Source organism: Salminus brasiliensis, chromosome 10 (assembly GCF_030463535.1).
Source record: "Salminus brasiliensis chromosome 10, fSalBra1.hap2, whole genome shotgun sequence".
NCBI lineage: Eukaryota > Metazoa > Chordata > Actinopteri > Characiformes > Bryconidae > Salminus > Salminus brasiliensis.
This window is the reverse complement of record NC_132887.1, coordinates 32,575,442-32,588,286: the sequence shown is the minus strand read 5'-3', so window position 1 is coordinate 32,588,286 and position 12,845 is coordinate 32,575,442. Positions and strand designations below refer to the sequence as shown.

Sequence of the window (12,845 nt, the reverse complement as noted above, 5' to 3'; positions counted from 1 at the left end):
ACTAGTATGAAAACAACAAATTATGTTGACATACTACTTTTTTTAAATTTTTTGGTGAGAAATTAAACAAAATTCTTAACAATTAGTGGGCTTATTGTGTGTGGGGTGGTAAGTTTTTGTTTATTTAACTTGAATTCTGTGCCACCTTAATTTTAGTGCTATGTTAATTGATGTTCCACCTTAAATTTACTGCGAACATAAATGCAGTTCCACCTTAATTTCAGTGTCCGTGTAAACTCTGTTCCACTTTGGAATTCAGGGCAACTTGTTAATCTTATAGTTATGTGCCTTGCATTGGAACTGCTTATAAGGTGGAATTGTGATAAAGTCCATGTAAGCTTCAGTATAGTCTGAGGCAGGTAGCACATAGGACAACAAATGGTGGAATGACCGCACCAATATCTCTGTTTACCACAAATCCCTATGTCCATGAACCCCTGAATCTACAACCTATGTCTGAAGTGATTTCATTTTTGAGGGAATAGTGTGGTCTATTGTATCAAACTTTGCACAAGTTGAGTAACACCAGCAAGAATATGCTGCCTGGATCGGAGACAAAAAGGTGATTATTTGTCATCAGGGCCAGACTGGTACAGTTGTTCAGGCCAGGAATCATGCCACGCCTCGGGCCACACAAATACTCACAGCTACTGTATCTGCATGAATAGGTCTTTAGTGTGGGATTTTATGTATCAAAAAATATGGAACATGTTAGGTAACTGAGCTGGTATACACTTCATGGTGTAAATAATGTTGATCATACAGTATTCGACATACTTGCATATATGATGTAAGACAACTCTGTAAGAACACAACTTTTAACAGGCGGAAAACAAGTTATTATGCCATATACAAATAAACAGTACAGTGATTTCATTGCTTTACCATAATAACCTATATCATAGGTGTGTAAGTAACCTAAACTATCTGACATTTATAACTTTGCTAAGGTAAGAGACTACAAAACACAGCCAAAGCAAATGCTAAACAAAAATCTTATTAAACCTTTATTTAAACTCTGAGTACATTTGACCATGACCCTCATTTGCGATGTAGCTGAACCGATATATGAAATATAGATTAATAATGAAATGTATATAATAAAACAATCTTAGTAGCATTTCAATTCAAGCAAACCATAAAGAATAGTAAAAAAGATTGTTAATGAGCAAAAACAAAAAATATATAGTTCACTATAGCAGCCAAAACAATGAAAAAAGATAAGTTTAAACAACTGAAACACATGCCATATAGCAGCTTTAAGTGCTTTTTTTCTTTCTTTTTTTAATTGTTTCCAATTACTCATTTCAACAAAATATCAGCGCCCCCCCAAAAAAACAAAAAAAAACAAAAACAACAACAAACAAACAAATTAAAAGTAAATTTTTGCTTAATGGCAACATTGCATTTATATTGCATTTCCCAGCTGCTTGGAAAATGGAACAAATGTGTACTTGGACAAACTGGGAAGGTAACATTTTGTGGTTATGAACATTTGGACAAATCTCCCTTACCTTGAATTTTGTGTACTGATCTGGATGTGTGTCTTTGAGGTGCTTAGATAACTAAGGTGTTCAGTCAGAATGTTCTGTGACACGGTTTATATACTTATCCCTGACTTAACGACTCAAATACAGACATCATAAATGAGGAGACTGGCCACGGTTCTCATGACTGACAGTGGTGTTGCAAAGATGACTTTGACTTAACTCCTGAGGTCATTCCACATATTCTGTTTTGTACATAGGTTACATTTTAGCCCATTCCTATGTGTGAGACTTATCAACTTTTGAAACGTTAAGTATGCGGGCATTGCACAAGCGGGTCACACCAGATACTGAAAGCAAAGTGTGCTTTAGTGAGTGCCCTTCTATGTACTCAAAGCTGTCCTTTTAGGCAGAGTGGTAATGTCTGCCTTGTCCAAATGAATGTTAAATTGTCCTACAATTATTACATTATTTCATACTACTAGGTTTGCAGCAAAGTCACTGAATTCTTTTAACAATTATGAGTAGGGCCTATAAATATTATAGTTCTTGTTTCTGGCCGGATTCGTAGTGTTGATGGAAAGAATTTTAAAAGAAATGACTGTATAATGTATGTTTCAGAGTAATATATACAATATTTCTAGTTGCCTGATAATACTGGGCTGTGATTAGACATAATTTGGAAAGACACTTGTGTCTATATAAGGTCTTAATAAGTAATATAGTATGATCTATTGTATCAAAGGCTGCACTAAGGTCTAGTAGGACTAATAAAGATACGTAGCCTTGATCAGAGGCAAGAAGGAGATCATTTGTAATCTTCACTAGGGCTGTCTCTGTGCTGTGATTTGGTCTAAATCCAGATTGGAATTTCTCATACATGTAATTTTTACTCAGGTATAAGCAGAGTTGTTGGGCCACAGCTTTTTCTAAATTTTATTAATTTATTTATTATCTATAATTAGATAATATGCTAGGATCAAGATTTGGTTTCTTGATTAAAGGTTTTATAACTGCTATTTTAAGGGTTTGGGGTACATGCCCAAGGCAAAGGGATGAATTTACAATTGTTAAAAGAGGTCTGATTATAACTGGGAGTATTTCTTTTAGCAATTTAGAGGGAATTGGGTCGAGTGTACAGGTTGTACAATTAGCTGAGGAAATAATTTTTTCTAGTTCAGGCTGTGGAAGTGGGTAGAAGGTTTCCAGCCTTTGTTCTACAACTAAGTTATGTTCTAAAGCAGCTACATCAGGTGATGGCCATGTTTGATTTAATTAGCAGGGTTGGATTTGTTGTCTAATATTTTCTATTTTATTATTAAAATAGTCCATAAAAACATGACTGGTTAAAGATGTTGGAATCTGGGGTTGAGTATCTGCCTGGCTTTTAGTAAGTTTAGAGATCTCATTAAAAAGAGCTCTGGGATTGATTTTCTTTTTCTCGATCAGCGAGGCCAAATACACTGAGCAAGCTTTAATGAGTGCCTTTCTTTATTGATTAAGGCCGTCCTTCCACGCAGAGTGGAACGCCTCTAGTTTGGTCGTCCGCCATTAACGCTCTAGTTTCCGCACTGTTTGTTTTAAGGTACGAGTATGATCACTGTACCACGGTGCGAGCCTTTTTTGCCTCATCATTTTATTTTTAAACCGTGCTACTTTGTCTAAGGTTGATCGAAGGGTATTTTCTAGATTGTTTGTTAATTTAACTAGCTCCGTTTGGTCTGACAGAGTGTAAGCTAAGGTCGATAGGGGTGGGAGGTTTTTGGTAAACTGTACAGCTGGCATTGTGGTTATTGTGCGCTTTAGACAATGTTGGGGGGACGAATTAACATTTTGCCTAAGATGTAGCTCAAAGGAGATTAGATAATGATCTGATATTACTGAGCTTTGAGGTAGAATATTTAGCTGATCAATGCTAACATCCAGGGTCAGGACTAAATCTAGGGTATGATTACAATAATGTGTGGGTCCAGTTACGTTTTGTGTAATGCCAACAGAATCTAAAATTGATACAAACGCCTTTGTTAATGGATCGTCTGCTTTTTCAAAGTGAATATTAAAGTCTCCTACTATTATAACTTTGTCGCTGCACACTGCAAAGTCTGCAGCAAAATTACTAAATAGTAATTTTTCAGAATAGGGCCCTGGAGGCCTATAAATATTAATCAGTGTGAATGCATTTTTATTTGTGGCTGGATTTGAAATATTGATGTAGAGAATCTCAAAAGAAGTGAGGGTGTTACAGTGTTTTTGAATAATCTCTAGTGTATTCTGGTAGATTATGCATACTCCACCTCCTCTGTCTGATAATCTAGGGCTATGTACATATTTATATCCTGTGGGGGTGGCTTCATTTAGTGCTATATATTGATCAGGTCTAATCCAGGTTTCAGTGAGGCAGAAAACTTCTAGTTTCTGATCACATATAATTTCATTTACGATCACTGCTTTCGAGATTAGTGATCTAATGTTAAGTAGATCGAGCTTTAGGTATAAGGTGCTGCTGTTTTCGTTTGATTGCGAGAATTTAACACTGATTAAATTATTAAAACGAGCTGATTTAGATGTTCTATGTTTGGGTTTAATTCGGGGCACAGACACAGTCTCAATATGGTGAAACCTGGGTGACGCCTCAAAGCAGCTCGCAGACGGTCGGTTTAGCCTCTGACTGTCTGTGGCCCGGTCCCGGCTCTGGATCAGAGACTGCACGAAAGTAAGGCAGCACCCTCCCGCGTGGGGTGGACGCCATCCCTACCTAAAAAAAAACAGGCTTGCCCTCAAACTGTAACCAATTATCTATGAAGCCCACATGATTTTCCGAACACCACTTGGACATCCAGCGGTTCAGCGCTGTAAGTCGGCTGTAGGACTCAGCGCCGCGCCTCATTGGGATGGGACCAGAGCAAATGACGGCATCGGACATCGTCTGGGCCAGTTTAACCACCTCTTTAGTATTATCCTTAGTAACTTCTGTCGCAGACGAATATCATTCAGGTGTTTTCCAAAGTTCAGAGATATTCAGAGTGCTCAGAACCACAGACTGGGCTGAAGGTTCACCTTCCAACAAGACCGTAAACCTATGCACACAGCCAAAGCAACACAGGAGTGGCTTAGGTACAGTTCTGTGAATGTCCCTGAGTGGCCCAGCCAGAGCCCTGACATAAACTCAATCTAACATCTCTGGAGAGACTTGAAAATGGATTTCCACTGATGGTCTCTATCCATTCTGACCGAGCTTGAAAGAATCTGCAGAGACGAAGAAAGGCAGAAAATCCCCAAATCTAGGGGAGCAAACTTGGTACATCATGCCCAAGGAGGCTAGAGGCTTTCATTGCTGCCAAAGGAACTGAATAAAGGGTCTAACTACTTATCAGTGCAATATTTGTATCCTTTTCTTTTCAATATGTTTTTTTTTTTTTTTTTTTTAAAGCACAAAGTCGCAACACAACAAAAGGTAAAAATATCTGAAAACGTTCCGGATGCATTGTGTATATCATGGCAGTACGGTTTAAGTTTGGGAACTTGCAAACCGCAAGACCTCTGGAATGATGTCCTTTATACAGATAAGACAATTGGAGATGTTTGGCCATACTGCACAGTACCACATTTGCAGAAAACCGAATACAGCATATTCACACAAACGCCAGACTGCTGACTGTCAAGCACTTGTTTTACAGCCACAGGAGCTGAGCACCTTGCAGTTAACTCCACTATGAAATCAGAAGAAAGCAATGATTACAAGCACACCATATACATCTAAACCAGGCTGAAAAAAAGAATGAAGGTGTAGCAATGGCCCAGTCAAAATCCAGAACTCAACCTAATTTAAAATGCTGTAATCTGGAATTATGAGAGCTGAGCATAAACTGCCCACAAATCTCAGTGAACAGTAAAGATATATAGGCCAAATAACTAGAACGATGTGAGAGACTGATACATACAGAAAGGGGTATTCAGTTAATGGTGTTCAAACTCTTTCTCTGCTTCCCCATGAGACCTGTTAGTTGTACACATTCTGTAGATATACAGGGTTAAGACAGATACGATAAAGAATTTAATAAGGTTCTACTGTACATTAATGAGTGAGGGTCCATGTAAGAAAAAAAAGTCACAATCTTAACCAACCTTGTAGACTGTTTTGTGCACTGCAGTATCAACAATGCTAAAATATACTTAAATACTTGAAATCACTGAAAAGTATGGACTCATTCAAAACATTCCAAAATATTGGTTTCTGTGGGTAGCTACTATTAGCAAGATAGCTTTCAAACTAAGATAGGGTTGGGCTTGAGACTAAGCTTGCATTGCATGTTTTTTTGGTTTTGTTGTTGCTGTTTATTCCCTTTTCATTTATTGTTTTAAATTGAATCATATTGGATATAGTACATTGTGGTTTCCATTTGAGACACCTAAAAGATAAAAAAAAACAGAGGTATTACAGGTATGCATCCATATATCCCTTAACAGCATATCACACTCAAATGTCACATGGGATACAACATTTTTCACTTATGTCTTTACATTTTCATTGTTTTGTGAGGGTTGATCATTGGCCTGTTTTATCAGTTTGAGAAAATGTTTACTGATGTTCACTAACCACACACACAACCCTTTACTCAGCAGAGTGAGTATCAGAATACAGCCAGTAACAGCACAAAAAAACTATTGATCTGTCTATATGACCATTGTGATACATTTGAGCATGGTCACACATCTGAAGTGACATCAGTGGAAAGCAAATTATTCTATATATTTTTTCCTCTGTGTAATTAATTCAAATGGGTCTGGTTTTAAAAGCAACATTCCACAGCTCTGGTGTGAGAACATTTTTTATTAACTAGAATAAGTGAGCAGAGACCATTAGGCCTAGGTGAGTCACCCTAGACTGAAATAAACCCTTCTCCAGAATTATGCAAATGAGTCCATGACTCTGGGCAAAATGATGGGCAGGCGAATGTTTAATCTGCTTATATAATGATTTGTAGAAAAGCCTGCTTTTGATCCAGCTGGCTCATACTTTCTTGATCGCATATCCATCCCTTAAAAAAATTCTTTTGAATGAAGAGGATTAAGCTGGTTGCAAAAGGCTTAACTGTCATGACTTTTACAAAGAAGTTTGAATTCTGTATCATTTTGAAAGTGTTTGATAGAAGCAGAGGCATTTCTGTCAGCTCAAATCAGTTTGGCCATTCCTTTCACATTAACAAGGCATTTCTGCCAGCAGAACTAGCACTATATTTAAATACTTGGATACTATCCGAGGAAACTGTTAGTCATCTGACAAAATGATCGACTTAGAAGTAATTGTTTACTTACAGGATTTTACACAAATTACGCTACCACATTAGTCCACATTCCTCTTTAACTTTAGATGTCGGTTCAGTATCTACCATGTTAAATGCACATCTGCCATAAGGGGGCTCAAAGCACAATTTTGTTTTGTTTGTTGTGAATTATACTTTTTACTTGCTGGGGGAGCCCATGAGCACAGACCCAACTCAAACCCATTCTCTATAATGCTGCTTTAAAACTACTTAAATTACTACTTTATTCTCATTAAGCTCATGCGCATTGGCTGCATGGTTTCTTTGTGGAGTTTGACAATGATTTAAACAAAATACTAAAATTATTCTGTTTGTGGGCCATATGTAGTGTTGTGTTCAGACCATTTTTGTTTCTTCTGAGAAGGTTCTGGAGAAGTTCACATTTCGACTGACCCAGATGAGGGTGCTTAAACATCATGACCTTCGCACCCTCACCAAGTACCAGCTTATTCTGGCCCGGGAACAGTTCAGGCGCAACCCTCCACCTCACATTATGGTACTGCATACTACTAGAAGTAATAGTGTTCATATTGGCTAATAAATGGATGTCATAAGTTTACGAATATAACTTTTTATATTTGTTTATATTCAGTTTTTTTTTTTTTTTGGTAAATTCTTTCTGATTGTATATTATGGTCAACATATTGAAAACTAGGAGTCCATAAAGTATAACTGTAAAGATGAGCCTACTTAGTTCTGCCCCCCCCCCCCTCTCCTTGGTGACAGGGAGCACAACATGGCACATTGGAGGGAGATTTTGCTCTGTGTATAAGCCTGTACCATGGGTATGAACTTCTACAGCAGATGGGCCTGCGATCTTTATTTCTGTTTTTACAGAACATCATGCTGGACTCTAAAGGTGCTATTTACCTTTTAATTTAAACTGTTAAACTGTCCTGTGACTGTTAGGTCCGTATTGCCATCTAGCGGTTGAGTGAAGAACTACGTCTTGTGACTGTGACCTTATGCAACGCTCAGCAACTTATATGATCTGACACAGCTATCAGGATCAGGTTCTTCATTCAACCGCTAGATGGCAATACAGAAGTTTGGCTTACAAAATAAGTTTTGCTAACATGGTTTATTTTTCATTATTGTAAGCAGTTCAGTCGGTTTTCATATATACATGTGAATGTTCAAAAGTAATATACGTTCAAAATATGTTTAATAATAAATAAATAAATGCAGATTCATATTTTTCCAGAGTTGACACGAGCCAGAAACGAACTCCAGCGCAGCACTATCTTTATGACTTTTTATAAAGAAATGGAGGCCATGTTTCTTACATTTATGAAAGGTTGTATTTTTTTACCACTAATAGGGGTAATATTTTTTAAAACCATTATGTTATTATATTATGACCTAATTAGACTATCCTAATCAGTGGTTTGGTTTTATTTTAGGCCCAGAGGAGCAATATTTTTACAGTCACCCCAAACTGCATAAACTGGATGAGGTAGTTCTACAGCATTTCAGTGCTTGGTCTGAAAACTCAGGTAAACTATCCCTTTTTTTCTTATTCGAATGCCTCCACTTATCACGTTTTCATGCTTTGCTTACTTTTTGTATTTGAATCTTTTCTATAATTCTAATTATTTTGACACCATCTCTGATACATTTTTCTATATAAATGATTTGTAAAAATGATCTTCAAAGTGAAATTGAACACATTTTGTTTGTCCTAGGCAGTGATCCAGGCTCTGGAGACATTTCAGAAGTAGTGAGCACAAGAGTGATGATCTTCTCTTCTTTTCGTGAGAGCGTTCAGGAGATTGCAGAGATGCTTAACCGCCACCAGCCCCTGATTAGGGTTATGACTTTTATGGGGCAGGCATCAGCACGGAAGGGGGTTAGAGGGTTTACTCAGAAGGAACAGCTTGAGGTACAATCACTGGTCACTATAACCTTGTGTTCCATTTGCATTAAAGTGTGCGTGTGTATGTATATACAGCCCAGTATTATTCATGCCAGGTTTAAAGTATAGTGAATGTTTATTTTGGGTTTTTCTGCTTGGAAAAGGCACAAACAAGTGTCAAGACATTAGGCCAGAAACATAAATGGGGGGGGGGGGACATTTTTCTATAAAAAATGCCATATCCAGAATTCATACCATTTTTCAGTAATCAGTGACAGGTTTTATTTACCATCACAGTATTCAAATTCATATAATTGCTAACAAACTCTTCGAGACTACCATTCTTTCCAGCACAGGGATGACTCTTGGCTTTACAGTGTGTGCCGAATTATTAGGCAAGTTGTATTTGAGAGGATTCTTTTTATTATTGAACAACAACTCAATCAACCCAAAAGACTCAAGCTTAATATTTTTGGAAGTTGGAGTGGGTTTTTTTTTTTTTTTTTTTAAGATTTGGCTATCTTAGGAGGATATCTGCCACCTTTATTTATATATACATATATATATATATATATATATATATATATATATAGCCACCTTTCTTTACGATGACACTCAAAAGCCTTCCATCCATAGATTGTCAGTTGCTTGATCTGTTTACAATCAACATTGTGTGCAGCAGACACCACAGCCTCCCAGACACTGTTCAGAGAGGTGTACTGTTTTCCCTCCCTGTAGATCTCACATTTTATGAGGGACCACAGGTTCTCTATTGGGTTCAGATCAGGTGAACAAGGGGGCCATGTCATCATTTTTTCTTATTTTAGACCCTTACTGGCCAGCAACGCTGTGGAGTATTTGGATGCATGTGATGGAGCATTGTCCTGCATGAAAATCATGTTTTTCTTGAACGATACCGACTGTACCACTGCTTGAAGAAGGTGTCTTCCAGAAACTGGCAGTAGGTCTGGGAGTTGAGCTTCACTCCATCCTCAACCCAAAAAGATCCCACAAGTTCATCTTTGATTATACCAGCCCATTCCAGTACCCCACCTCCACCTTGCTGGCATCTGAGTGGGAGTGGAGCTCTCTGCCCTTTACTGATCCAGCCTCGGGCCCATCCATCTGGCCCATCAAGAGTCACTCGCATTTCATCAGTCCATAAAACCTAAAAAAGCAGTCTTAAGATATGTCTTGGCCCAGTCTTGACGTTTTATCTTATGTTTCTTGTTTAAAGGTGGTCGTTTTTCAGCCTTCCTTACCTTGGCCATGTCCCTGAGTATCGCACACCTTGTGCTTTTTGATACTCCAGTAACGTTGCAGCTCTTAAATATTGCAAAACTGGTGGCAAATGGCATGTTGGCAGCTTCACGCTTGATTTTCCTCAATTCATGGGCAGTTATTTTGCGCCTTTTTTTCTCAACACGTTTCTTGCGACCCTGTTGGCTATTTGCCATGAAACGCTTAATTGTCCAGTGATCACGCTTCAAACATTTGGCAATTTTCAGAGTCCGTCAAATCTCTCTTCTGACCCATTTTGCCAAAGGAAAGGAAGTTGCCTAATAATTAAGCACACCTTATATAGGGTGTTGACGTCATTAGACCACACCCCTTCTCATTACAGAGATGCACATCACCTGATTTACTTGATTGGTTGTTGGCTTTCAAGCCTATAGAGCTTGAAGTAGGACAGCATGTATAAAAAGGGTGATGTGATCAAAATACTTATTTGCCTAATAATTCTGCACACAGTGTGTATGCCTTTTTTCCGTTGTGTTGAACACCTTTGTTGTTATGCTTGCAGTGTGCACTGATTGCAGCAGTGCATCAAGTGCATGGAAATACTGACTAAAAATATTAGCCTTTATTGACAGCTTGGAAATACATTGAGGATAAGATAGATAAGATAAGATAGATAACCCTCATTTTCAGTGATGCTCCATTCCCACATAATAAAGCTCCCTTAAATCTTCTATAAATGATAACTCTGTCACCAAAAAAACAAACAAACAACAAACAGGAAAACCAAAAACATATAAAAGAAAACCCAAAGAAAATCAGTAGCGTACAGGTCCCCTGATCCTTAGAAATACAGTACTAGATTGCATTTACTGTTTTACCGTGTCATATATTAATGTACATCTCTAACATTAAGACTGCACAATATATTGCATTGTGCTCATATGCAATATTCACGTTGTAGGACATGCAATGTCTCATAAATCATACACATCATGCCTTTTGGCTGCTTGATTTAAAAAGAGGATAATTGGCACTGTTGTTGTTTTACATAACATGTCTACCATTGAAGGACTGTGAATATTGGAAAATTGTGTCCAAAACTAGTTTTGCCAGTTTATTGAAATAACCCATTGGACACATTTTTTTCGTCAATGGAAAAATGTAGAAATTTGACAAATCATCATGCTAAATATAAGAATGTTGGCGGGTGTTATTTAATCAGCCCTGGGTAAAACTGAGTGTGGTCTCAGTCTTGATCTTTCTTCTATCTAGGCCAAGACAATGAGTTATGCTTCTCTCTCAAAGTCTGAACAAACAATCCTCCAGCCAGAACTGCACTTATGTTTTCCAGCATGGGAATTTATAACACCCTGGCATACCTGAACTGGCCCTCTGGCCCAATCAGCATTCACAGAGGTAAGTATTTCTTGTCATGGCCTAAATGGATGAGAGACACTGACTGCACACTCAGCTTTTACTCCTTATATGGAAACATAGAACATACATTGTAATACATATAGATGAACTCCTGACCGGGAGTACATAATATAAACTGTGTCCAAGAAATACCCCAGGGTATTGAACCCTTGACCCCTGTATATGAACCCTCTTCTGACCGGAGCACATGATCTAAACCGAAACCAGCGTTCATGAAATACCCCCAAGAACACCAAATCTACATACTAACTGAAGGTGTGAAATAGTGTAAGAGTGTGTGATGTGCAGACACCTTGGAGCCTAACTGTGCGCGACACGCTTCCATTCCCTAGAAAGAGCGGCCATAGACATCTGCTTTGGGTTTGATTATTCTGGCAAGAGAGACTGTAAGACACTGTGACAAATTAAACATCTAATCTATCATTTTCGACTATCTGGTACATTATTATCCATCTATCTATCTATCTACAGTGTATCTCAAAAGTGAGTACACCCTTCACATTTCTGCAGATATTTAAGTACAGTGGGGGAAAAAAGTATTTAGTCAGTCACCAATTGTGCAAGTTCTCCCACTTAAGATGAGAGAGGCCTGTAATTGACATCATAGGTAGACCTCAACTATGAGAGACAAAATGAGAAAAAAAAATCAGAAAATCACATTGTCTGATTTTTTTAAAAGAATTTATTTGCAAATAATGGTGGAAAATAAGTATTGTAAATAAGTAAAAGTTCATCTCAATACTTTGTTATATATCCTTTGTTGGCAATGACAGAGGTCAAACATTTTCTGTAAGTCTTCACAAGGTTGGCACACATCGTTGCTGGTATGTTGGCCCATTCCTCCATGCAGATCTCCTATAGAGCAGTGATGTTTTGGGGCTGTCGGCGGGCAACATAGACTTTCAACTCCCTCCAAAGATTTTCTATGGGGTTGAGATCTGGAGACTGGCTAGGCCACTCCAGGACCTTGAAATGCTTCTTACGAAGCCACTCCTTTGTTGCCCTGGCAGTGTGTTTGGGATCATTGTCATGCTGAAAGACCCAGCCACGTTTCATCTTCAATGCCCTTGCTGATGGAAGGAGGTTTGCACTCAAAGTCTCACAATACATGGCCCCATTCATTCTTTCATGTACACTAGTCCCTTTGCAGAGAAACAGCCCCAAAGCATGATGTTGCCACCCCCATGCTTCACAGTTGGTATGGTGTTCTTTGGATGCAACTCAGCATTCACTCTCCTCCAAACACAACGAGTTGTGTACCAAATAGTTCTACTTTGGTTTCATCTGACCATAAGACATTCTCCCAATACTCTTCCGGAACATCCAAATGCTCTCTAGCAAACTCCTTGCCCGGATATGTACTGGCTTAAGCAGGGGAACACGTCTGGCACTGCAAGATCTGAGTCCCTGGCGGCGTAGTGTGTTACTGACGGTAGCCTTTGTAACGTTGGTCCCAGCTTTCTGCAGGTCATTCACTAGGTCTCCCCGTGTGGTTCTGGG

General features: G+C 38.4%; 1 protein-coding gene across 4 annotated transcripts in view; it reads left to right on the top strand.

The window, feature by feature from the left end:
* Positions 1–12,845, top strand: part of fancm (FA complementation group M) — a 65,118-nt gene that overhangs the window by 22,925 nt on the left and 29,348 nt on the right. For all 4 annotated transcript variants that reach the window (XM_072689868.1, XM_072689866.1, XM_072689867.1 and 1 more), the window contains exons 5-9: positions 7,176–7,307; positions 7,538–7,670; positions 8,016–8,108; positions 8,215–8,307; positions 8,497–8,693. In XM_072689868.1, coding sequence (XP_072545969.1) covers positions 7,176–7,307; positions 7,538–7,670; positions 8,016–8,108; positions 8,215–8,307; positions 8,497–8,693 — 648 coding nt within the window. The remainder of the gene's footprint in view (positions 1–7,175; positions 7,308–7,537; positions 7,671–8,015; positions 8,109–8,214; positions 8,308–8,496; positions 8,694–12,845) is intronic.